This window comes from Onychostoma macrolepis, chromosome 06, assembly GCF_012432095.1.
Source record: "Onychostoma macrolepis isolate SWU-2019 chromosome 06, ASM1243209v1, whole genome shotgun sequence".
Classification (NCBI taxonomy): domain Eukaryota; kingdom Metazoa; phylum Chordata; class Actinopteri; order Cypriniformes; family Cyprinidae; genus Onychostoma; species Onychostoma macrolepis.
In genome coordinates, this window is record NC_081160.1 from 17,513,358 (window position 1) to 17,539,788 (window position 26,431).

General features: G+C 36.6%; 1 protein-coding gene across 5 annotated transcripts in view; it reads right to left on the minus strand.

Annotated features, from left to right (window-relative positions):
• evi5b (ecotropic viral integration site 5b) overlaps positions 1-26,431 on the minus strand; it is a 53,264-nt gene that overhangs the window by 7,320 nt on the left and 19,513 nt on the right. For 3 of the 5 annotated variants that reach the window (XM_058778111.1, XM_058778112.1, XM_058778113.1), the window contains exons 3-18: positions 16,935-17,124; positions 15,313-15,537; positions 14,903-14,977; positions 14,617-14,742; positions 14,334-14,477; positions 14,035-14,124; positions 13,448-13,545; positions 13,280-13,340; positions 12,575-12,628; positions 11,539-11,571; positions 10,992-11,141; positions 10,202-10,333; positions 9,506-9,646; positions 9,178-9,336; positions 8,180-8,326; positions 7,658-7,753 (exon numbers count right to left, since the gene is read on the minus strand). In XM_058778111.1, coding sequence (XP_058634094.1) covers positions 7,658-7,753; positions 8,180-8,326; positions 9,178-9,336; positions 9,506-9,646; positions 10,202-10,333; positions 10,992-11,141; positions 11,539-11,571; positions 12,575-12,628; positions 13,280-13,340; positions 13,448-13,545; positions 14,035-14,124; positions 14,334-14,477; positions 14,617-14,742; positions 14,903-14,977; positions 15,313-15,537; positions 16,935-17,124 — 1,921 coding nt within the window. Of the gene's footprint in view, positions 1-7,657; positions 7,754-8,179; positions 8,327-9,177; positions 9,337-9,505; positions 9,647-10,201; positions 10,334-10,991; positions 11,142-11,538; positions 11,572-12,574; positions 12,629-13,279; positions 13,341-13,447; positions 13,546-14,034; positions 14,125-14,333; positions 14,478-14,616; positions 14,743-14,902; positions 14,978-15,312; positions 15,538-16,934; positions 17,125-20,138; positions 20,286-26,431 lie in introns of those variants that run through there. The other 2 variants (XM_058778115.1, XM_058778114.1) reach the window with 2 other exon arrangements.

The window sequence follows — 26,431 nt, forward strand, 5'->3', positions numbered from 1 at the left end:
GAGCAACCTGGGCTCTCATAACACCTGAGCAGTGCCACAGACTGATCGACTCCATGCCACGCTTCATTGCTGCAGTAATTCAGGCAAAAGGAGCCCCAACTAAGTATTGAGTGCTGTACATGCTCATACTTTTCATTTTCATACTTTTCAGTTGGCCAAAATTTCTAAAAATCCTTTCTTTGTATTGGTCTTAAGTAATATTCTAATATTTTGAGATACTGATTTTTGACTTTCATGAGCTGTAAGCTCTAATCATCAAAATTAAAAGAAATAAACATTTGAAATATATCAGTCTGTGTGTAATGAATGAATATAATATACAAGTTTCACCTTTTGAATGGAATTAGTGAAATCAATCAACTTTTTGATGATATTCTAATTATATGACCAGCACCTGTATGTATGCATGCATATATATATATATATATATATATATATATATATATATATATATATATATATATATATATTTATTATATATATATATATATATATATATATATATATATATATATATATATATATATATGTGTGTGTGTTTGTATGTGTGTGTGTATGTATGCATGTATGTGTGTATGCATGTATGCATGTATGCGTGTATGCATGCGTGTATGCATGCGTGTATGCGTGTATGTATGTATGTATGCCCTCCGCGCGCCAGTTCGTTCACTTTCAGATTTTCCTGATTCACAGAGAAACCTTAAATACTCAGATACATACAAGTAGGGTTGCCAACCGTCCCGTATTAGCCGAGACCGACTGAGAGCGGCTCGACAGTGTTTAGTGTCCCGCAGCAGCAGCGAGCGCAAGTGACTTCAGCGCAGCTGAAGAGTTCTGCGTTCAAATGCACGCAATAGGCTAAAGCTTGCCGCAAAGCCCCAGCAAACATGACCATGAATGTGTCCGCGGGAAATAGGAAGGACATATTTGAATTATTTACCAATAAACTAATGTTTTCTGAGTCCGTGTCGCAAGGATGAAGTTGCTGATCCTGACTGGCCGTCTCCTCATTAGACGCGCCTTTAGAGACAAATGCATCTTTACGATTAAGATTATAATAAAAGTTTGTTTTCGATTTATTTTTTAATTTTTTTTTCCGTTACGTGATCATTTCGTTACGTGATAAAGCTTTCTATAGATATATTTATCAAGTCTGTGAGGCATGTATTCGCTCAGCTTCGGTTCATTTTTGTGATGTGCTCCTGTTCAAGACGAGACGGCAGAAAGTTTTGTTTAATAAAAGCACAACGTTTTGTTGATATTGTGAGTGCACACAAATAAAAGTAGACCCTTTACAGTTGCAAATGATGTATTACTCTTACCTTTATCAGAAAAAAAATGACGGCGTAGGCTATTTTAAGTTGTTTCCACTGAAAAAAAATGCAAGTGATTTCCCTGGTGCCTCCATGTCCTGCAGAGCGCACTTTAGCTTCCACTCTCCGCACAAACTTGAATATAGGTTAGCGCACATCATTATTATAGCGCAGGTTTAACGTTTAAACATTGTTATATGCTTGAACTGTTTTAGTATATTTATAGATTTTATTTTAGGCAAGTCGTGATGATTTGAGAAGGCTAAATTGATCAAACATAGGCTGTGATCAGCTCACTGTATGCCGCTGGCCGCTTGGTCGTTATACATTATATAAAACTTATATTTAACGAACAAAAATACTCCAAACGTTTTTCTAAATTAACTTAATGAAGAAAAAAAAAACGAAATATAATAATTTTGCCATTACATACAAAACTGAACTATTTTAATAGCCGAAACAGTAGTATAAGCTGTTTTGGGAGAAGGGAAAAAAAAAGACGGGCTCGGGTCGGTAATTCTGATAAGCTGTCGGACACAAATTTGAGGCCCGTGCAGAGCTCTACTTGCACTATCACCAATTCCGTCTGTGTTTTGACTTCAGTAAATCAGTTTTGGTGAATACAAACAACGTGATTATTTTTCATGAGTCCAACATCCCGCCGCGCAAGAGACGTGGTCAGTAAGACGTCTTTCACTATTGTATTATTGTTAAATAGAGAAAAACATTTTATATTTAAGTAGGCTAACTAACAGCATAATTCTTAACCTTATTCTTGAAACACAAAATGACCAATAAAAAGCACCAAAAGCAGCCCATATAAATCCATAAGCTGTCTTTAATTGAAAAATATGCATTGTGTGTGTGTGTACACGGTCACTCGCCCAACGCAAACGCCCACACCTAGTTTAAAAAAAAAAAAAAAAAAAGATTCATCTAATTTTCATCATTTTTGAAAGAAGACCTGCTATAAGGAATTTACCTCATAAGAACAGCGCGATCTGACATGACTTTATTCAGCAGAGAAGATCATTTCTGTAATTTATTCTTACCTTACCTACATTAGTTAACGTGTTATTTTTACATAAACCTGTATGGATTTTACTAGTTGGGCTTTTCATGAACATCTTACCAAACTGAAATTTATTGTTTAACTTTTAAGCTTTTTTGTTATTCAGATATTTTGCAGAGTATTTATATTTGTTAACCAAAGAAGGTTAACATTTTTTATAAAAATGTTTAAGTATTAAAGTTGTGTTAAAGCTAAAAGGCTAAACTATTCTATGTTTGACTCAAATTGAAAGAATAAACAGTTTAATTTCTATTAAGGTTTATAGGGATTTTAAGATGTAGCCTAATTAGCGATTTGAATAATTAAGTTACTTATTGAGTAACTAAGTTACTTTTCAGACAGAGTAATCAGTAATTTAAATACAATATTGATGATGTAATTAGTAACTGTAAGTTGTATGGGTTTGGTGAAGAAATATTGACAATTTTCATTATTAAGAGAATCATCCCTTTAAGTAGTAAGTGACAGTGAAAAATCAGTTGTGAGTGTTGCCTCGGCCATATTGGTTTAAATATATGTGAACAGATTGTGAGGCTATAAATGCTGTTGTGTTTTTCACTGCTGCTGAATGCCTTGGGGGAGCTGTGGTATTGAACAGCCATGTGTACACACTACATAACATGTTTACCCTCTACATTCACACCTGTTAAAAAGGGAATCAAAACACATGCTACAAACATGCTGCAAAGAGCCGTTTTCCTCTGCATTGGTACAATTATGGCAAGCCACACAGGACAGAGTGAGGAGTGAAAAAGGAGAAGAGGTGCAGAAGGGGGTGTGTTATAGAGGTACTGAGGTAAGACCAACGCATACACACACACCCTCCTAGCAGGGAAGGGTGTTTTCAATTCCTGTGGTCTGCGTTCGGGTGTTATGCAGTGCTCTGATAGGCCGAGGATGGGGATGGCGAGGAATTTAAAGTGTTCTTCCAAGAATTTGTGCTTTTCTTGAGGTTTCTCCCCCTTCCCCCCATAGTGTTGTGATAAGGGAAAGGCAGTTAGCTGACTTCCTAACACTCAGCTGCATGAAATCAGCAGGTGGCAGGCTGCAGCTAGGGACATCAAATGTCTAAGTGATGGCGTCCTTACTTCACTGAATGGGGTAGTCTGTGTCTATGTAGCTATATATATCTATGTATGTCTATTCCCTATTTCACTGAAGGGAGTAATCTCTATATCTCGATCTATATCCCCTGCTCAAGAAAGCCCGTCTGAAGTTTGCCAATGAACATCTGAATGATTCATAGGAGAACTGGGTGAAAGTGTTGTGGTCAGATGAGACCAAAATCCAGCTCTTTGGCATCAACTCAACTCGCCGTGTTTGAAGGAGGAGGAATGCTGCCTGTGACCCCAAGAACACCATCCCCACCGTCAAACATGGAGGTGGAAACATTATGCTTTGGGGGTGTTTTTCTGCTAAGGGGTCAGGACAACTGCCGCCTCAGTTCACTTAAACCAATCATCTGTTCCTCTTTACTACTAGTTAGGCCTATATCACAAAAAAATATGAATGAACATCAGAATTAGAACTTGCTTAAAAGTGTTATATCTCATGAAATCGCTCAGTCAATGTTTTGGAAAGGCATCAATGAAACAGCTTGCAAACGATGTCACATAATGTTGCATTTATGTCAGGAAAGCCATTTATTTTCCATAGCTCATTAGTCAACCATTAAAAATAACTCCAAAAAGGAGCGTTTGCTACATATATGTACTGCATTACATATTCATTACTTAAACTGTTAGTGATGCCTTCATTACTTAATGTATAATTCAATAAATTTATCATGAATACATAAAATACATAGAAAATGATTTTAATAGTTTGGACTCTTAATTTTAACCTATAATATTGTAGTATTGTACCAACAGACAGGGATCCCTATATAGTTTACAGCTTTAGTTGAGAGACATTTTTTTTCCTTAAGAAAAATGTACTGCACCTGTCTTAATGATTCTGAATCAAAATTTGAGTCAAATCAAGCACTTGTGAATCAAAATCAAATCAAATTATGAAACCTGTGTCAATACCCAGGCCTACTACTCTCCAACAATAATTACTTATAATACCACTCAATAAAAACAGTATCAGTCTAACCAATATGAAAGCAAAAATTGTGCATTTTCAACTAATCTCTTTAATGTGCAAACATGAATCCTAATGTAATGCTGACTGCATTAAATTATTGCAACGGAAAAAATGTTAAGCCTTGCATGACAATATATTTACATGGAAAAATTTTTAACGACTTTTCAGAAGCCAAAATACATTCAGTTATAAACGTTTTCCTAAAAACAAAGCATATCCAATGTTTGTTCAGTTCAAGGATTAGAGTTAACGCAACTTTTTCTCTTTTTTTTTTTGGATGTTTTCACAATCAACAGGTAAACAGCATAACTGTTTCACACAAAAAGCAGAACAGAACTGAGCCACAATGACTCGATCGAATGGTGATGCTGATGAACTTGTAATATTAGAGTTGAACTGTTGTCCAGTTTCTGCGGAAGATTCAACTTCGTTAAATTGAGCAATTCTTATCTGATGGAACGAACTCTATTGTGACACTGCTCCTTTTTAACCTTTGATAAATGTTAAATGTTAACCTGAAAATATTAGATTTTGTTATTTTTGTGTACCTTTAAGTTTAAAATGAGATCAGCAACTCAGATAAAGCCAAGAAACTGCACATTTATTGAAACGTTAAAATCAAACGCCTACAACAGACACATCCTGATGAATACGTAATTAAAATGGCAAAATCTTAAGGCCATATTTGTTGATCTATTCGAGGTTGGCATGGCAACAAACACTGTCATTTCAGTGTTTCAGATGCTTGTGATTTGGAAACGCTTAAATGTCACTGTTCTCCTCTGCAGCAACACACTAGTATAGTACCGAGATTTCTCTTATTGCTCTTTCTTTGTTCAGTTTTATGCATGCATCTCACAAACACATGCTGAGTTAAATCACTCTGTTACAATAGATCCTATGAATGCAGAGCAGTAAAGCATAAAGCAAAATGTGAGCTTTGATTATAGCTCAGTGTGTTTCTCTGCCTGATAGGAAGTGGTTTCTCATCTGGTAATGAAGATAGCTAAGCTGCGGTCCCATGGGCCGTGCAAGCAGCCGTTTCAACCCTGAGCTCAGCTAGGTGTTAAAACTAAAAAAAAAAAAACCCCACTAAGAGATCATAACAATGTTGAGGGGAGCAGCAATGCTGATGTTCTGCATTTTTGTTGTGAAGGCTTCATTCACGTCTTACTTGCATGTCAGTCACCAACTATTAACAGACTCGGGACTGACAAGATGTGTGGGTGTTCTGAAAGGTGTCTACATCTGTATACTGAGGAGTCGGGTTAGTGTGTTGGTGTTTGGTGTCAGACAGACCTGTAGGTTCACTTTATAGTGGATCTTTCCAGTGAAAATAAAAACCACACTCACATCAGGTGACTCAGAGAGTCAGTCCAGAGAAAAAAGGCTGTGGTGACATCATGGTGTTATATTTTCCAGAAGTGGGACATGTCAAGTTAAGAGTGGGCGAAAGGTGAGCGAATAAACGATCCATTTGAAGCTAAATCGGTAACAATGATGAATAGAGATGCAAATTCAAAATGCTCCATAATACATTTAAAATAGGCCTGTCAACCTATTTGATTTTTATAGCATTTAATATTTTTTGTCTGTGTAACTGTTAAAATGCGGCAATTTGTGTAGAACTTACTTTATCATTTAATGATAAACAGGTGTTCCATTTTGTGTGTGATCAGCTACACAACATTTGAATCAGATTTAGTAAATCACGCAGAACATATGAATAATGTAAAATAAATTCACAAACAGCACAAAGAAATAAACAGTGTGCAACTTAAAATATTCATTATATGAATATTGCATTCATTAACAGCCTAAATTAACATATTTTTTCAATGCCCAAAATTAGCTTACATTTGATGATGTTCAAGGATGATAGATATACAATGGGCAGTTACTTTCTCTCACTGCCTCTCATCGTCACTGACTTTTACCAACAGCCTAAAAGTGAATTAAAATACGGTGAGCCAGATCTGTTGCCCACAGCCCTCAGGGTAAAAACCATGTAGGTAGCCAAAACCACAGAACCACAGCTAAGAGCTGCACATGCCTGTGAGGAGCATGCTTGTCTAATCTGATATATAGCAAGCTGATGCAATTTCAGCGCACACACAAAAAAAATTAAATTAAAAAAAAAAAACCACTCTCAGGATAAATCTAAGAAAGGAAACAACAAAATGAGAGATGACACAGTCTATCCAACATCAAACTTCATAGAAAGGTAAAAGAAAGTGCTGAAGAGAAAAGCTTGTGACAGAAATGAACACACTCTCATAAAGGTGAGATTTAGTTTCGAATACAAAAAAAAGCCCAGTTTATATCGGTCTCAGGAAGGAAAGTCAAACACCCCACACTGATGATATACTGAGCTAATCTTTAAAATAATTTGGCTTCCTGCATGGGGAACACTACCTTTTCAGACAGCAGCGTCTTCTCCGAAAAGATCAAACGCTCGTCTCACTTTAATCCAGTAAATCTTACTAATATAATCCTTCCCTCAAATCAAAACACACCTGTTTCAATCACGGTCAACAAATATATATATGGCTCTATTTACTGTAATGCCTAAGCTGCGTAAATGACAGTAAATTTAAACTGATTTACATGAAACGTTTTCACACATCTTACTATTGGATTCTGAAAAACAGTTTTTTTGTTGTCGTTTTTTTTTTTTATCTAGATGTTATCTGGAACTAGTATCTGGAACATGCAACTGCTTTTAAAGTGATTTTAAGGCATCTAATATACATTATATACTATTTATAAAGGATTTGGGTTCAGTCAAAGTTATTTGTTGACAATCACCAAATACCTTACTAAATCAATCAAAAAAAAATGTAAACAACATATTTAAAATACATAAATACCCCTTCTTACTTAAATGGTATCCTCAGGAGAACTGTGTTCACAAATAATCCCAGAGTTAAACCCTTATTTACACACTAGAGTATAAATTAAAAAAATGTAAAAGTAAAAATGCTGTGACAGCAGAAAGACGTAATCACATTGTAAATGTGAAATTTAATGGGTATTCTGGAAGCTAAGGGACAAAAAATCTATTAGCAGCTGTGCTTTGGAGAGACTACTATCCTGGATTGGACGGATAGACTGTGCTATGCTGTGAAAGGACTAAATTGTGATGGCATGTGTTGTGCTGAGTGAATTCTGTTCTTATTTGTACCTGAATCTCAAGCTCAGAGATCTGCTGCTGAAGCTCAGCCATGGCAGCAATATTGTCAGCTTCTCTCAGTCTCACTGCCATTACCTCTTCTTTATTCTGTTATAAAAAAGAAAAAGCTGTGAAATGAATCCACTGTGAACATGCATATATATTCAGTTTTTTTTGAATGGCTTATTTTTGTTAAGCTTATCTGAGACCAGAAACACTCAGCATCTACTGCTGCTCTCAAACTGAAGCGCTGAAAACAGGAACTGCTAAACCCTATTTAAAGCTAAGTCAATGAATGAGGAAATGTAACCAAATCATACAAATATGTGGTAATTAGAGGCATATTTTGCTTTTTTGTATCTTTTTTATTATTATTTTGACAGATTACTAATTGAATAAAAGTAATGGTAAACTGGTACTGGTAATGTACTGGTAAACTAGTATAAGAAATACGTACTTTATCCAAAGTGATTATATAGCATTATAATTTTTTTTTTTTTTTTTTTTTTATGTATTAGGTTGACTGTCACTAACCTTGCAGTCTATTTCAGCCTGTTTCCGTTTTGTCTCTTGCAGCTCTGTATGCAACATCTTGTTCTGGTTGGTCAAAACCTGCAGTCGCTCCTGTAGATTACGTGCCTCTAGTTCTGCACGCCGCAGTTGATTACTATGTATCTGATTCTGAAAGTGAGAAGAAAAAAAAAAAAAACATAAATACATACAAATGTAATTAATGGAGTTTTCTTTAAAAAAAAATATCCCAAGATAACCAAACTCAATTCTGAAGTGATAAAGCAGTGTCCAAACTCAAAGCGAATCATGTCAGAGTATAAATTCATTAACTTTGTCTCCCTCTATTGGCTATTGGCCTGCAGTTCAGGGGTCAAAACGAATTTTTTGCCATTTCATTAGAATTAAGTGCAATATAATTTTGTTGTGTGTAAATAATTTTGTTTTGTAGTCAATTATTTTGTTACATAGATATAACATCCTTAAAAAAAGATGTAGATGTAACCAGGCAAAAGTCTGTCTGATGATTAATTTACAAATATATTAAAAATGTTAAAACAAGCAAGGGGTGACCCTGAATAGTCGAAGATTCGATGCTTCGATAGGATAAGCCTGATTCGATTACCAGTCAAATATTAGCAGATTATATGGTTTTATTTAGTGCAAATCTTCAGTTTCATCAGCGCTAATAACAACATGATATGCAGCCGACCAATGTTAGCTATCTATTAATCAAAACATAAAACATTATTTACCCTATTTGCTTCTGCAAAGTGTCCGTTACACATTTTCCCTGTGTGTTAACGTCAGTATTTATGACTGTCGGGTAATGTGTTTTGCCTCACCCGCCCCCAAACATATGACTTGACTATGGAGTTGACTATTGGCAAGATTCGACAATTCTGATTTGACTATGCAAATCCTTAGTCGGGGTCACCCCTTAAACAAGCTTAGAAACTGGCCTTCTCATGAACACCCAACAGTATGTACAACAAAGATGAGCAATCGTATGTAAATGAGACCTGGGTCTCCAGTTCCAGCATCCTCTGTCTGATTTCTCGGAGCTCAGCTTGTGCCTCTGCCTCTCTGAGCCTCACGCTCATCAGCTCATCCTGAAGCTCGTTCGCTGCATTCTTCCGCGGACTGTCTTTCCAGCGGCCTGCCGTGCGCGCCAGATGCCTCTGCACACAACACCAAAGTACCTTACTTAAACATTTGTGAGTTAAATGGAAGCATGAAAGGGACAGCACATGGTAAAACTGCAACACAGCAGAGCTTGCACACACACTTACACATATTCTTAAACTCTTAAACTGTGGATAAAACAGCTCTCTGAAATTGTGTATTTACCTGCCAGTGCTCCTCCAGGTCTCTGACCTGCTGTCTAAGCTCTTTAAGGCCTGTTAGAGCCTCTGCCTCCCTCAACTTTACACCAATTAGTTCCTCCTGAAGACATACCACATTATTTTCATCTGGCAGGGATGCATTTCTCTGAAACAGAAACAAAAGAGTTAAGACAGAGTTAGTACTTAGTTAGTGCTTGTATAACAATGAACAAAAAGCAGTTTTCCACAGTCAGGGTCCTGGAACCAGTGCACGACATGACACAACCATGCTATATTTTGTTTCAGTATTCTTTGATGAACAGAAAGTCCAACAGCATTCATTTGAAATATAATTTTTTGTAGCAATGTGAAGGCCTTTACAGTGACTTTTATTCAATTTAATGCACCCTTTAATGCAGCACAGCAACACCAACCACATAACTGTTCCTGTCCATTTAAAAAAAAAAAAAAAAAAAAAAAGAAATTCTAATAATATTGCGTGAGAATTGATTGCTTATTATCATTAAAAGCAGCTTGTGCAATTCAATTAAGGACGTAAAATTATATATTCTCAAAACTTGCAATATGCATAAAAAATATTTCTTCATGAGCAGGTTTTGTAGCAAAGTAGCCAATTGCATCATTGTTCGACAGTTCCACTACGGTGGAAAACCACAACAGTTTACAGGCGAGTTTGTGTGCTTGAGAAAAGTTCTTCCACCTTCTCCATGTCAAGAATCTTGTCCTGCATCTCCTTCAGTGCACACTGAGACTCAGCCTCTTTAAAGCGGGCCTGCACCAGTTCCCTCTCCAACTGCAGGATGAACTCTTCAGAGTAGCGTGGGTTCCCTTTCTAAATTGAAAACCAAAGAAATTATGTGAGCAAAAATTATTTTGATCATTCATTGTTAGCACTGAATACTCGTGGACATAACATCTGAACAGCTCTTGCAGTTTGATTTCACCAATGCACACATTTCATCCTTGCTTCAAAAACAAAAAACACTAGTTTTACCAACAGTCACATTAAAACATAATGAAACTGCAACACAACATTATGTAAAACAGCACTTTCCCCACAGCAAATGACACATTATCCGCTTTTTCTCCGTGTTGAGCATGTGCACATTAATAATTGATGAGCCATATTCTGCCCTTCAGTCGAGTGTGTAGATTTTATTAAACAGACGGTGGCGACTCAAGACTCTTGCTTAAGTTACACTCATATTTGACAACTCTTGCATGTACATAAGCCCCATTTGGCACTGTTGTGCATGCAAATGACCTTGCTCTGCTGTTCTGATCTGCAGTCATGCATGTAAAGAGCATCATTACAAGAGCTGCCGTTCGCTGAGATTTTGTTGCTAGGCAACACCGAATAAATCAAGTGTGGCTGCCACTGCAAACTGTTGACATGGAGCAAAACATTTCTCAGTGTTTTCAACCGGTTTCTGTGTTCAAAGAGCAGGCCTCTCATTCAGGAGGAGGCACTGTCTCTGAGCTGCCCTTACCGCAAACGGCTGCTGTTGCTGGAGCTGTCGGATGGTGTTTTGCGCTTGCTCCAGCAGTGCGCTGGTCTCCTCATTGTGTTGTTTGACCGTGGCCAGCTCCCGTTTGACCAGGTAGTTCTCCTCTGCCTCTTGGGCTCGTGTCACCTGACCCTGACGTGACCAATTATGGATGAGGGGTGAGCGGAGAATCGGAATGGGTGGAAACGGACGTATGGATGGAGAAAAAATAATGCTGGATCTAAAGCTCTGTCATGCTGTTAGCAGTTTTAGTCTTTCGATTTAGCACTTAATTTTTTTCGACTATCAAATGGGGATTATTGTAGTATTCCACCAATAATCAGGACTGCAGCCCAAAGATACTAAGCACAGTGAGGCCTTTTCCCTAAAGTCAGAAATCGCAGAATTTGCCTTATTTCACTTTTGATTGTGAGTAGGTGTGAGATATTTAAGCAAATCAAGGAAATGAAGCAAAGCTAAAGATAGAACTGTTGGGTTCTTAAAGGGGAAAGACAGAGATAAATGGTGGAGAGGAGAGTGAAAATTGTACCTGTATCAATCTATCTGCCAAAGAAGCACTTTCCTAAAAACAGAGAAAATCCATAAAGGAAACAGCAAAGAGAAGAGAGAGACCAAAGGATATTACAACACAGAACAAAATAATAAGACTGATTTGACAGAAAACAGTGTTCTTTTTCGTACCCCTACATTAAGACATTGCAAAGACACTGTTTTAGATTAACATTCTCTAAATTTGCATAAATGCAGTTTTGAAACAGTCATAGTGAGGTGGGGTAGAAAAGGAACATGGTTTGAGCATGGTGTTCGTGCTGTAGCTATGAAATAAAGCAAGATTGTGACACCACAACAGGGTGAAAAGTGTAAAAGGAGGCCAAGCAGAGGACAGTCTGAGCGTCAGTAGGGTGAGAATACAGCAGAAACTGATGTCATTTTAAAGTTTGTGGATCTACTATATTTGCACGACAAACGCGGCTCTGGGTTACAAATGGGGAATTTGTAAAGGCGTTTGAGTTAGTACTTCATTTGAGTACAAAGGTTCCATGCGGGGAGGAGATGGAAGGCGAGTAGATGTGCGTCTTTGTTTTTATTGCTTTTTTTTTTTTTTTTTAACTGATCTGCACCATGGGCTTTCCGTTTCATGCATGATACAAACATGCCTTTACAAGCAGAGAATATTCCAACATGCATCAATGCAGGTTCGGGTTTTCACCCATGCTCAAAAAATTATAGCTCAAAAGACAGCCTGTCAGACAACCATTATTGTCTGAAATTAGTACATGTAGACAAGCATTACCCATGTGCACACCCAAAAGGGTGATTTTTTTTTGTTATCGCTGTACTTACCAGCCTCATAAAACACAAGTTTTCCAATGACATGCACACAAGCCAGTTATGATACACCCAATGGGGTGTGTTCAAGCATTTGTTACTGGTTACACCAAAGAATAACTGACAACAAGGAGAGCCATGAACCAATTCAAGATAAGCAAATATGGGATGACATAATGGTATATGGATGTGTTTGAATAATGAATGATTTGCTTCACATCTTATTTATCACTCACTTTCTCCAGAGTGTCTATTCTCTGCTTCAGGAGTCTGTTCTCTGTGCGTAGTCTCTGTAATAGAGTGTCAACATCAACAATGTTAGACTGAAATACATCAATACAATATTACACAGTACTAGATGCTGTGAACTATATTTGGCAACATTGTTTAGTTTGGGTATTGATTAATTCAGCTACTAGTATTTATTAAAATATTTACTACTTAAAAATGGATTGAAAAAATAAGAGATAATTGTAGTAATGGACTTTTTCACATTTCGGGGTTTCTCAAAACACCTACAGTGGTGAACGGAAAACTACAGCAAATATAATTTCTTCAGATTATCATGTTCCCATTTGCTGCAATAGTAAAAGACAAAATCCATACCATCATTTCCACAACTTCCCAAAAGTGGAAATAACAGACAGATTGATTAGCCTCAGAAGAGAGAAAAATGTCAAATTTGGAACACACTTTTAGCACTGTTAACTAGCTATTTTACAACTTAATGCAAAGAAGAGTGCTATAAATGCACATTAATTAAAAATTAAAACAATTTTAAAACTAAATTTATGTTAATAGCAGTGGAAACACCTTAAAGTCTATGAACAGTGTCCATAAGAGCATACTAATATGAACAACAATACTAAGAAGAGTGGCAAAAATGTCTGAAAAGGCATCATTTAAGCAAAATGTTATTAGGAGTGGGATGGCTGTCTCACCTTGATCTCCACCTGTTCCTCCATCTCCTTGGTTTTGATTGTAGTGTACTCCTTTTCCAATCTGAGAATAAAGACAAAGAAACAGTTAAGCAATCTTCCATGTCCAAAAACATACTGAAAGGAAAAAAGAAAAGAAAAGAAATTCACTTTACATAAATGTACACTCACTTTTTCATTTTCTTGGCATTGTACTTGACTTGATAAGCAGCCTGGATGACTTTGTCTGGTCCACTATCCAGCTGGTGAGGGACGACCTTCTGAAAGTGCTGCAGAGTGAAAATATCAAAACTAAATTATTATTTTTAATTATACTTTATTAATAATATACCATAACAGAAATAAATTACATTTTAAAATGTATTACAATAGAAAACAGTTATTTTAATGTGTAATATTTCACAATATCACTGTTTTTACTTTATCAAAAAAAAAAAAAAAAAAAAAAGAGACTTCTTTCAAATGTATTAAAAAATCTTAATTATTCTAAACGTTTGACCAACTTTATAAAAAAATGTCATAAATTACTGATTACACAAGTTATTATTTCAATGGTTACTCAAAGAAATTTAAAGAACTTTTGTATTTTGCTTAAATAATAATTGCATATCTGTAAAACAAACTCATTTGTATAACAGCCCTAGACTCTAATTATGGTGTGGTAGCTTCCACTGAGAAAAGCATCAGCTTGCATAGCAGCTATAATTAAATTAAATGGGAGTTTATCCTTGAGAATAAAAAGTTTATAAATACCCCACCTGCAACATTCCTTCCATGTCCAACTGCATGAGCTCAGCCTGATTCATCTGTAGGATGGCCATCCCCACACGAAACACTATCTCTAAACCCTGTAAGGACACCTACTGGTGAGAAATCAAGATCCAAAAATATATGCAGTAGCATTGTGAAGCCACCAGAGGGCGATAAGAGACCACTGAAATACACCAGTGTGTTGTGTTCTCAAATTAGCTTAGCATGCAAAACATATGACTACATAAAAATGAGAGGCGGAGTACAGTGTGTTTGGAGAGAAAGAATGACAACCACTAAGTCCTACCTCACACATGAATATATCAAAGATCCTGGTGGCAACAGGAAGAGGAAAAGAGGTTAGAAAGATGGTGAGGAACCAAGATGAAGCATACATGGAGGTATGGAAACTCTGGGCCTGGAAGTGCACATGGAGCTCTGGGAGCTGCTCCTGCAAGGAGAAACCAAAAAAGAGTGAAATCACCAGGTGAAAGCAATAAGTTTTTAATTTAATTTAGTATGCACTGGATGTAAGCATTAAGCTAAGTTTTATGGATTTATGAGGAACAAATCAGCAGACAGTCACTGACCTGAATCATACATTCAAACTGGTACATACAGAGGCCAAGTTCAGCCATACTGGGTTTAAAGAGCTCTCTCAGCCTGTAATCCTGCATCAGTTTCACAAACACACAGAAAGCCTCTTCTTCTGGCATCTGCAAAGAGGCAACAATTATATATCACATTATCACAGACTGTAAATAACAACAGCTTATGTAATAACTATTTTATTATTATTATTATTATGTAATAAAGTTACTTTAAAAAAAAAAAAAAGTAATTTATAGCTAGAATATTTTTTGATTGTGTTAATACCTGCATTAGAAGGAGGCCGACAATAAAAGCACTTCCCTGACAGTAGCCCACCTCTCTATCAACCAGTGAATAAGCCTGTAAACACAAGTCATAAAATCATTGCTCAGTTAAGAGCAGAACCAGATCTGTTATTCCCCATTATTACTCATCTTAAAAAATATATATATTAAAAATAATATTTAAAAAAAAAAAAAAAAAAACTCCAGTGACCTTTAGGTGTTTTCCTTGTGTAAAAACTGGTTTCAAATGACATTAAACAAAAACCAATGTCAGGTGGTGCACAGGTTAAAGATCAGGAGGTTTATACTCCTATAACTAACCATGAACTATAACTACTTTGTCCTAGTTCAAAGAGATTCTTCTGATATTAAATATATTGCTGCCTTAAATAAAAGTGGCTAGTAACCTACCTTCATAACATTAAAGAGCACCTCCTGACCCAGACTGTCTTTCTCCTTAAAGAACTCATGCTCGGGGTAGGTACGGGCAATGTCCCTGCGGATAAGTTTTTCACAAGGCGAGGTCATCTTCAGAAGCTCAGAATACTGCTCCTTTATGGGTAGATTCTGGGCATTGCACAACAGCTGCCACACTATTGCTCGGAAGTGATGTGGAATGCCTTTCCTAACCAGTTCCTAAGAAGGAAAAAAAAAAAAAAACACTGATTTAAATATTAACACTGAAAGTCAGGACATAAACTTAAAAGCAAGTACACATACTGCCAAATCTCCATTAGTTTATTTGAAGGATTACGCATTCAAATGACTCAAATTTCCAAGAATGTCAGCATTCAGATGTTCTCTCCCAGGGTTTAGTTTGTACCTCAGACAGGATAAGACCATTTTATGCTACTAAATATAACCTTGTCAGATTTCTACAGCAAAGCTTGATGTTTTTGTAACCAAATTATGTTTGACCTGATTAAGCGGTTTCCTGTGCTCATCGGCGCAGTAGAAGATTGGCTTAGATGGCTTATTTCTGCAGATAGTCATTGAGATGAGAGTCCACCTACATACACTGTCAGCACTGAGATTCTTCAAAAGCACTCTAGGGGTGTGCTAGAGATGTGTCTTTGTTAGAATACTAGGCTGTACAAAAGACTTCTGTTGCTGCTTTGCTAGAAGCGCCTGAGATCCGCCTCTTTGGCTTGTAAGAGGTCATACACTAAACACAAACTGCATTTAATTTGTCTCACTGAGTTCAGTATGTTCTGTGGCAAAGTGACAACTGTGAAATTTGCTTAAGTGGTTTACCACTTTCTCTTTCCCATTGTTTCCTTGGAAATGTTATTGTGTGTGCAGGATATGTAAAACACTGCATAAGTATTATTTTAAGAGGAAATGGAAAATATTTCAGAAGGCCTAAGCTTCCGTGTAGTAATAAGTAATGTTTTGGAAAGAGATAAAGTTGATAAAAGGCCTTGACCAGCCTTTTTTTTTTTTTCTTCAAAAGTCATACTTCAGCTGTAGGTGCTATACACCCAGGAGCAAACAGTTCATGCTAAGCTCTCTATGAAGATTATAAACCATTTCCCATCACACACCATGGATTTTGTTAAACTCTTCATTTGCTGCATAAATTTTGAATATTCATTATTTAAATATACCATTACAATTGCTCTAGAAATGCTACTTGACATCAATCATTTCAGCTGGTTGTCATCAGTAAATAGTCCTTTCTCTCTTGGAGCGATTTCTATCCATTTCCTCAGTCTGCAATGGCACTGCACATTTACCATTTTTCTTAATTCATGAACACATTAGCACCACCAGTAAATCACTCACATAATCAAATTGGGCTGTATGTTTTATGACCTTTTTTGTAATGTGTTTCACTACCTTATAACAGCAATAAATTTGTGGCTGTGTGCTTATGCAGTATATTTGATGTTGCTGTAGCTTTGCTCTAAATACCAATACATTTTGTTATTGTAATTAAATAAAAGAATGATATCTGAAAACCCTTATGTTCAGTAATAAGTGGCATATATCTGATTTGCTCACAGTACTTGATGGATAGTCTATCTGCTTACCTTGAGTTGTTTTTCCTTCTTCTTCCGCACATCTTCCCACTCATTGACGATGCGTCCCCACATGATCCATGAATCCTCCTCCAAGTGTGACAAGTTGGAGGAGGCTGATGAACTAGATACCAGGGAGGAGCCACTGTTCCTTCGAGAGCCGTTCACAGACCGTAAAGACTTACTGTCCGTCTCCAACAACCTGGAAAGACAACCATGGCAAAGAACAGTTATTACATAAGTAAACTGTAACCTAATGTTTTGTTCTTTTAAAAGAAGCATAAATGAAAAAACGTATGTTTTTATGAAAAAAAGTATTTTCGTAGCTTCATAACATTACGGTTGAACCACTGATGACACATGGACTGTTTTAACGATATCCCTACTATGTTTTCTGGGCCTTGAACGAGGTAGTTACCTTAGTCTATGGAGGGTCAGAAAGCTCTTGTATTTCATCAAAAATATCTTAATTTGTGTTCCGAAGATGAACAAAGGTTTGGAATGACATGAGGGTGAGTAATGACAGAATTTTCAGTTTTGGGTGAACTATCCCTTTAAGGATTTTGTAAGCATATTGTGTTGTGCAGTTGTGTAGTTAAACAATTATGAATAACTTAATAAGAGACCTATTTTTCAATATTTATTTTAATACAAACAATTTTCTGCTGAATTTCCAGCAAAAAGATTTATTGCCAAGACATAAAAATGTACTGTGGCATAAAAACTTAATTAATACCACCCACTCTAAAATGAAAAGTAATACAGTTTAAAGGTAGAAGTTGTATTTCCTTAAAGGAAGTTTTGGTGTACAGATGGAGCGGTGATAAGAGAAGCCATCGCATTAAGGAACACAATAACAGTCACAAAACTTTGATCATGTCAGCTTTTCATCCAGTTTCAGAGAAGTCATCTAAGTTGATAATCAGTGAACTGAATGGCAGGTTTTTGTAGCAGAGCCTACCATCCATTCTACGGAGAAACAGTAGTGATGTCACTGCTGGCAACTTATGGCACTGACATGTTCATGTTGACATTAAAGTTGTATTTTGGGCAGCAGTAGCTGTTAGCTGCATGGCTAAACTGGTCCCAGCACTCTTTTTTTGCCTAATGGGAAAAAACACTGGGTGGCATATCTGTTCCAGACATTAATACAGTTCTAAGCAACACACAATTCAGAGCACAGCATTAGAAGTCAAGTATTTAGAATTAACAACTGAATATTGTTATGAAACAGGGGATGTTTGCCAAATGAGTGTGCTAGCTTGGGAATGTTGGCAGACAGCTATAAATAGAAAAGCCAATTTAAGACTCCCCAGCATATCTTATGCAAAATGCAGTGGTTATAAAACAGAAAAAAAAAAAAGAATAGAAATTCTTTGTAGAATAGGTAAAAAAAAATTAATAAAAGGCTAACTTTATTAGCATCTGCACACAGAAAAATCAACAGGCCAATAAAACCTAAAAACCCTATCCAAAAATAAAGACAAATAAGGCACATAGAAACAGACTAAATCTTCCTGCCACTTCCATCAAAATATAAAATGCTTCAAAACAAAGTTGTAAAATGCTTATTACATAGTTAAAAAAAAAAAAAAAGTCCCTTTCTGACTGAGCGCAACAATGTGGGGACGCTATCATTGTGAACCTGACCCTGGATCAGCTGGAAAACAAGCAGTGAGTAACCTCAACATTTAAGAGCTGACAGCACAGACACAAAGCCATGGAAACCTGATCTCGGAAAAAGAGAGGGGCCCCGGTTCTCAAAAGGCAGCGCTAGGTGACGTCATGACCAAGGCTCTGAGGCTGGATCCAGTTACAGCCGCTTTTGGGTCACGTAAGGGGGGCCACGGTTGTTAGGGGTGAAAGGCAGCGAGAGAGAGTCATGGAGTTCACAGCTGAGGGGTTGTGATGCTGAATGAGTTACTGGTGGTAGGTGGGCAGAAAGGAAAAAAGAGAGACGGTCCTGCTGGGACACTTTCAGTCTCTGTTTTTCTCAGACTACTGGACTTAAATCCTCGAAAATGTATCTTTTCAATCCAATTTTTGTTAGAAGCACACTATAAACTGCATTCTAAACAACTTAAAGGTTACTTTAAATTCCAGTCACGAATTGCAATGGGATACATGAGAATGTTATCTTGTTGGTTGTGACTGTCTTAGAATAACCAGTTGCTTCATGATTTTAGTGGTGACTAACCAGTATGAGTAATAATTCTATCAAAGTAAGACAAACAACATTAAAGGGCCAACAAAAAATTATTAGCAACAGATAGGAAACTTTAAAGACCTTCATTATTCAAATGAATAGTTCTGTCATCATTTATTCATTTTAATGCTGTTCCAAACGTGTACGTATGGTGGTAACCAACAGTTTTCATTTGAACTGTTTTCAAAATATCTTTTATGTTCTGCAGAAGCAAGAACAGGTTTGGAACAACATGAATGAATGATTTGAGTAATTGATCTTGAATTTTCCTTTTTGGGTGAACTATGAAATGCATAATGAGCAACCTCCATTGTCTTTGAAGCAAGGCAGAGCTTGCCGCTTTGGTATGTGGGAACAAATGAGAAGGCCTGGTTAGGGTGCAAAAACCAGAAATAGTAAAATCTTTGTTTCTAAGTGGAAATTTATAAAAATCTTTATTCCGTTTAATCTAATCTAGTGGTTCTTAATCCACTGCAGCCCAGATGCAAACCTTTATCTTGATGGTATTTACTCAAAGGACAGAAAGTTTGGGAAATCCCACAAACATTTGTAATTACATCCACTCACAAGCCATTGTACAGATGTTCATAAACTATATTAAATACAAATAAAGCAATTAAATAAAGTATGTACTGTAGGCTTAAACTATTTGATGAATTTAGTAAGCATTAAGACAATTTGCATTGCAAGCGTTGCTTCTGTGTTAATGATTCACTGCTGGTTAAAGTGCAAAGTGGATTCTTGTACAGGAAACAAACACTGCTCATTCCTTCAAAAAATAAAAAATAAAATAAAAATGTCACTTTGTAAAAGCAGACAAATCCAAGTACTTGTTCTACGTATGAATTTAAAAGCAACCACAAACAGAAAAAAAAAAAAAAAAAAGACAGTGGCATTGAAAAAGACAGCATTAATAAAAATGAGTAACCGGCTGTGAATCACAGCTCTGTTGCATCTGCTGTGTTGTGCGATAGAGAATTGATCAAAGGTATTACTGTGAAGCTGCTCACCATGGGAAGCTCATTCTGCAATCCACATGTCTTTCCCCGGATTTCTCCAAGTAATCCCAAATGTGTGTCTGTGAGAACTGAAGCAACCTGATTCTCTCTCACACTCTCTTGCTGTCTCAGTCTCACCCCACTCTCTCTCTCTCTCTGAGCCCGCATAAATACACACACAAACAATGCTTATCTAAAGTGCAAAGGCCCTCAACCTGCAAAGCAGCAAAGTAAAATGTACTCCCAGTGGAGTTCAAAATATGTGGGGGGTGAATTACTGGATTGTATTTCTTACCAGCAATGAAACTGTATTTTGCATTAAAACAGAATTATTTCATAGTCTTTAAAATTCACTTCTATGTCATTCGCAGCATCAGTTTCTCTGCAAAACGTCATTTGTTATAAATCACATCACATTGTGATTTGCTTCCTTATTTATTCCTTGTAACTATCATTTGGTTATTGATTCATTTTGAACCATGCTATGGAGTGTCTTGATCACATACACTACCATTCATAAGTCATAAAAAAAGTTTACATTGTTTAATTTTTTTTTTTAAATAAATGTTCTTTTGACCTTTTCTATTCAAAGAATACTGTGGGGAAAAAATGTAGTTTCCACAAAAATATTAAAGGTGCCATAGAATGGAAAACTGCATTTACCTTGGCATAGTTGAATAATAAGAGTTCTGTACATGGAAATGACATACCGTGAGCCTCAAACAGCATTGTTTCCTCCTCCTTATGTAAATCTCCTGAATGCAAAATACCACTGAAAAATAGGCGAATCAGAACATAACACCGACTGTGACTGTGCATACACCCGCCCATGTTCTTGGCCAGCCGCCAGCACAGCCGAATCATCAGAAGTTCTGCAGGTATTGTGAAGAAACAAGCGAGGACAACAGCGAAAATGGCAGATCATGGAAATAAATGTTATGTTCCAGGCTGTGCAGGGGATGTGATGTGCAGGGATGGGTTGGGTTGGTTTGGTGTCTGTATTCAGAAAACAAATAACACGATCTAATAAAATAACGCGAGCCACTAATGGGACATGCTTAGCTCCTTGCTAGCGGTAGCCTGTTACATTACAGTACATAAGATTTCATTTACCACATAAACAGAGTAAGGAGAGATGAGGATTATGGCGAATTATTTACAGATCCTGAGCACCACTGACAAGCATCTGATCTTGTAAAATATGTGCTAAGTACTGCTGCTCCATAGTATAAACAGAGTACCTGCGATCGCGAATCTCGAAAGCGAAAGTGAAACTAAAAATGGATTGTGCATTCAAAAACAGTTTCAGTGCCCCACATATTAATAGCGGCTCCCTGATGCCTGCATTTTATTTACAGTATAATTACCCAACGATATAACTGCACAGGAAAGTATTGAAATATATATTTTCCATGTGTTTCCTTCCTGCTGTGTGAGCTACTGAAATGAGCTGCACTGTGAAACAGCCAATCAGAGCAGAGCACCACATTATTATTCATGACCCTTCCAAATAAGCCAAAAACAGACCATTTCATTCTAGGGAGAAATCTTAGGGTTGTAGATGCACAAGTAAAACCGTTTATGGAGAATTTTTGCCCTTACCTAAGCCACATACCTTCTATGTAGATATCAGAGAACAATTTAAAATATTGTATCAATGCATTCTATGGCACCTTTAAAGTGCACAGCTGTTTTTAACATTAATAATAATAAAAGGAAATTAATCTTAAGCACTTGAACAGCATATTAGAAATGTCTCTGGAGGATCATGGGATACTAAAGATTGGATTAATGGCTGCTAAAAATTCAGCTTTACTATCAGATGAAGAAATTGCATTTTAAAACTTTTAAAATAGAAAATCATTTTATATATTGTAATACTACTTCATAAATTATTGATTTTATTGTATTTTCTATCAAATAAATGCAGCCTTGGTGAGGATAAGAGACATCTTTTGAAAACATCCTAAACAAACAAATCCTAAACTTTATGCAAGTGTAAAGTAGGGCTAGGTATCAGCAACCTCACACACATTATGATACATGTTGCAATACAAAACATAACCAGTGCTGGGAAGGTTACTTTGGAAATGTAATAGGTTATGCCGAGTTCACACTGCACGATTTTAGCCCGATTTTTCACTCGCCGACAGGTTTTGATAAATCGCCGACAAATGCCCGACATCGGAGGCAAATCGGAGCTCGTTCACAATGACAATCGCGCAGTGTGAATTACCAAAGACGCGATCTGAGGGAATCGCCGACACGTCGCCGACGCCCGTGAAATATTTGGCATGCTAAATATCTGGACCTGTCCGCGATTCACAATCACGCTGTGTGCAATGATTTCTGACTGAAAACTACATCACGATGACCTTCAGCCAATGAGAGACAAAGATACAGGGCAGAGGGAAGTTCTGTGAGGAGTTATCATATCAGTATTTTAATTTGTACAATTATATCATACAGAAACAAGCACAAACGCTTGACCAGCCGCAACAACATAACAGTTACTGCAAATTATTATTTACCACTCTTTGCAGAACACAATCCCTGTTCCCTGCATCTCCCTCCTGCATAATCTGTTTTTGTTTTTGTAGCTGGAAATCAGCACACAGACCATTTGCGGGCTATATTGTTTTAATACTTCCAGTCTAGCTCGAGAACAACGGGCTGACGCACGCAGGTTCTCGCGTTATTTCATTATCACTTCTCGCGTGTGTTTTGTTGTGAATCGTAGTTTGCGGATCAGACAGAGTTGTTGGCGATTCTTCCTATTGTGAAATCGTGCAATGTGAAAGCCCCTGTCGCCGATCCATCGTGCAGTGTGAACACAGCAGCGACTGAATGCTACCCCAGATAGTCACGCAGTGTGAAAACAACAGCGATCCGATGAGTTTGAAAATCGTGCAGTGTGAACTCGGCATTAGAGATTACAAGTTACCCTATTTAAAATGCAGTAAGTAGTGTAACATTTCAATTACAGGCAGGGTTAACCTTACAGTAGCACTCAACACTGATTACTGCCAGACTTTCAAAATCCTTCATCACTTGAATTAAAATAATAAGTAAGGGATAATGTACATATTTATTTTGCGATAAAAACTGGCTGGATGTACATTATCCCGCTTAGTACACGGCTGCTTGCCACAAAAGTAAATAATTAGACAAGAAACACTGATCTGAATTTAAATATTTGAACGCAAAGCTTCCACGAAGAGAGCAGTTTAGACTGACATTTAAGGGATACGGTGCAGTCATACCACACACTTTTATTACACAACATTTCACCACATACATAAGTACTAGTACTTGCAGTACTAGTTTATAAGTTCTCTTATAATCCATTACAGTATACAAAACAAAATGGCAGCAGCTGCATTTGTATAAAACAAGAGCAAATCTAGATACCAGTATGACAGAATTAAGAAATTGTACACATAATATTGAATTGAGTTTTAATATTTTATTAGCTAACCAAATGTAAAGCTTCCAACAAGAAAAACTGTTCCTAGCAAGCATATAGCGCCCACTTAAGTTACCTGGATGAGTCTGTGTTATTAGCTTTTACCAGTTGTTATTGGGGAATAACATACCTTGGAATGTCACGACTGACCAATCAGAATCAAGCATTCCACAGAGCCGTGTAATAATTTAAAGCACAGCCACCACAAAATCAGACTTAAAACCTCTTATTTACTTTGAGATCATTTTGAGGTTAATTACAGATTTAAAATCATAACAAGAAATAGTTTAATAGCTATGATATTGGTTTTGAAATCAAATGTTTGCATAGTTATGACAGGAAACACTGGCATCTAACAATGCCTTGGAAAAAAACTATTAATCTTAAAAAAATAAAGCCTAATATATGCATACATAATATGCATAAACCCAAATAGGAAATAAAACAGTTGTCGAATAAGCATGTGTCCAATTCTGTGTCCCAAACTCCTGAAACATTGATATATTAGAGCAGTCACTGCAATTTATGAAAGAAGTCAATTAAATCTGTATGTGGGTGTGTGAAAAAATTCAGATGTAACCTCCTTTGTAACCATTTACATTTTCAAAAGTAACTAACTTAATTACAAATTTTTTCTCAGTTAAATTACGTAATTCCGTTACATGTAACTAGTTACTCCCCAACACTGAACATAACTGAATTGTCTTTGAAAATCTGCCATATATGAAAAAAAAGTTTCAGTATGTCAGCAAGACACGAGTGAATCTGGAATATCAATCTGTCATGCTGTTCACAATTGAGCACAGTGTCTTGGACATGGCTCTGACTTTACAGGGGAATGTCGGTTTGGATTAGCTGCTTCTTTATTAACTAAACCATAGGAAACATGAATTAACAAATCAATAAATAAAAATATAACTATGTGCCAATGTAATATTGTGAGAAAATAAATTATTAATATCTGATTGTACTGGCACAGCCCTAATTTACAGATTAATCAGTGGTACTTGAGACCCCGTTTCTGCAGTGGCAAGACAAGCCAATATGGCCACATGTGAAGAATCAGAGCTCCAAACACTCCACAGATCCTCTGAGCTGCTGCCCTACTTTCCATGCTGCAGAGAGAACTCTGTGTGGGTGTTGCACTCGCCCAAGCGTATCACTCTGATTCCGTTCTAATACCGAAAACAGCCTGTGATACCAGAAACAGCAAGATAAAAGCAAGCATTGGGTCTCCAACCTATTCACTAATTAATGAGGAAAGGGGCGGGCCTTTGATCTGCCAACACTAATTCAAATTAATGCTCACGAAAAGGTCAACATGCCCATTAACACTTTAAAACAGCCAGGAAATCAGCTGCAGGTGCTGATAAGGTCACCAATTCTTCTTATGTGAAACCAGGAAGGAAAAGGCCTTTATTTTATCATTTTATTACATCTCCTTCCTGGTTTCTAATGTGACAATTTAAGTAAATTTAGCTTAATTAAAAAGGTTTTCCAAAGCAAGCAAGGTTTAAATGTCTTTGACTGTCGAATGTTTTACTCTGCTTTGCTATCATGTGAGCATAATGACAATGCTGAGGCTTGTGTTGACTCGATAGGAGACACTCTCTGACATGTGCCAGGCAGCATTACACTAATAGCATGAGTACTGTAGGAGACAGCAGGTGATAGGGCATTGTTAGTCATCTCTGGGACCAGCTGTAGTCTCCAGCTGTCCTGATGAAGGCTGGGGTCAGAGGTCAGCTGGCCTGAGCACCACTCCCACTCTGCTATTTAATAAAGGTCACAGATCAAACTGGGTTAACATAGTAAATCTGAAGGGAACAAGATGGAAAAAGCACAAATGCACAACAATATTTGATCATTTCTGATGCAGAACAAATGTGAAATACATAGAAAATCATGAATATTTTATATGAATGAGTTTGCAATAAATGAGCTAATATTGTTAATATTTTTTACTTTTTTTTTTGGTTTGATATTACTCTAAAAAAAAGTTTGGGGTCAATAAACGAATACTTTAATTCAGCAAGGACACATTAAATTGGTCAAAAGTGTTAGTAAAGACTTTAACATTAATACAAAAGATTTCTATTTCAAATAAATGTTAATTTGATCATTCTATTTAAAGAATTCTGAAAAGAAACATCAATTTCCAAACTAATTAATTAATATATAAAGCAGTTAAAAACTGGTAATAAGGAGAATGTGTATTGTGTACTGAGCACCAAATTGGCATTAGAATGATTACTGAAGGATCATGTGACATTGAGGAATGGAGGAATCACTTCAGAAAATTCAGCTTTACCGCCACAGGAATAAATTACATTTTAAATTATTTAAAAATAGTAAAGATACTTTAAATTGTAATAATATTTCATAATAATACTGTTTTACTATATGTAAATGCAGGCTTAAGGTCCTTGCACACTGAGTCTGAAATTTTAGGTTTTTTTTGTTTGTTTTGTTGTTGTTGTTTTTTCATATCAGTCATCCTTTCCTATCAAAATGCTTGCTATGGATGTGAAAACGCAGAAAATCGAACCTGGTACAATTTTTTTTTTTTTTTTAATGACAGACGAAAGTTTCGAAGGCAGAGTGTAAACGTGATTGACGTCTTATTTTTTTACGAGAATTTCGGACTCAGTGTGCAAAGACCTTTAGTGAGCAAGAGCCTTCTTTCAAAAATGTTAAAACAAAATTAATCAACCCCACACTTTTGAACAGTAGTGTGAAAGGAGGAATAACATCAGAACACATCACCAGCAGGATTTGAACCAGTGACACCCACATGAATAATTTCCTTCAACTATATGTGAGCAACTCTCACACTTGC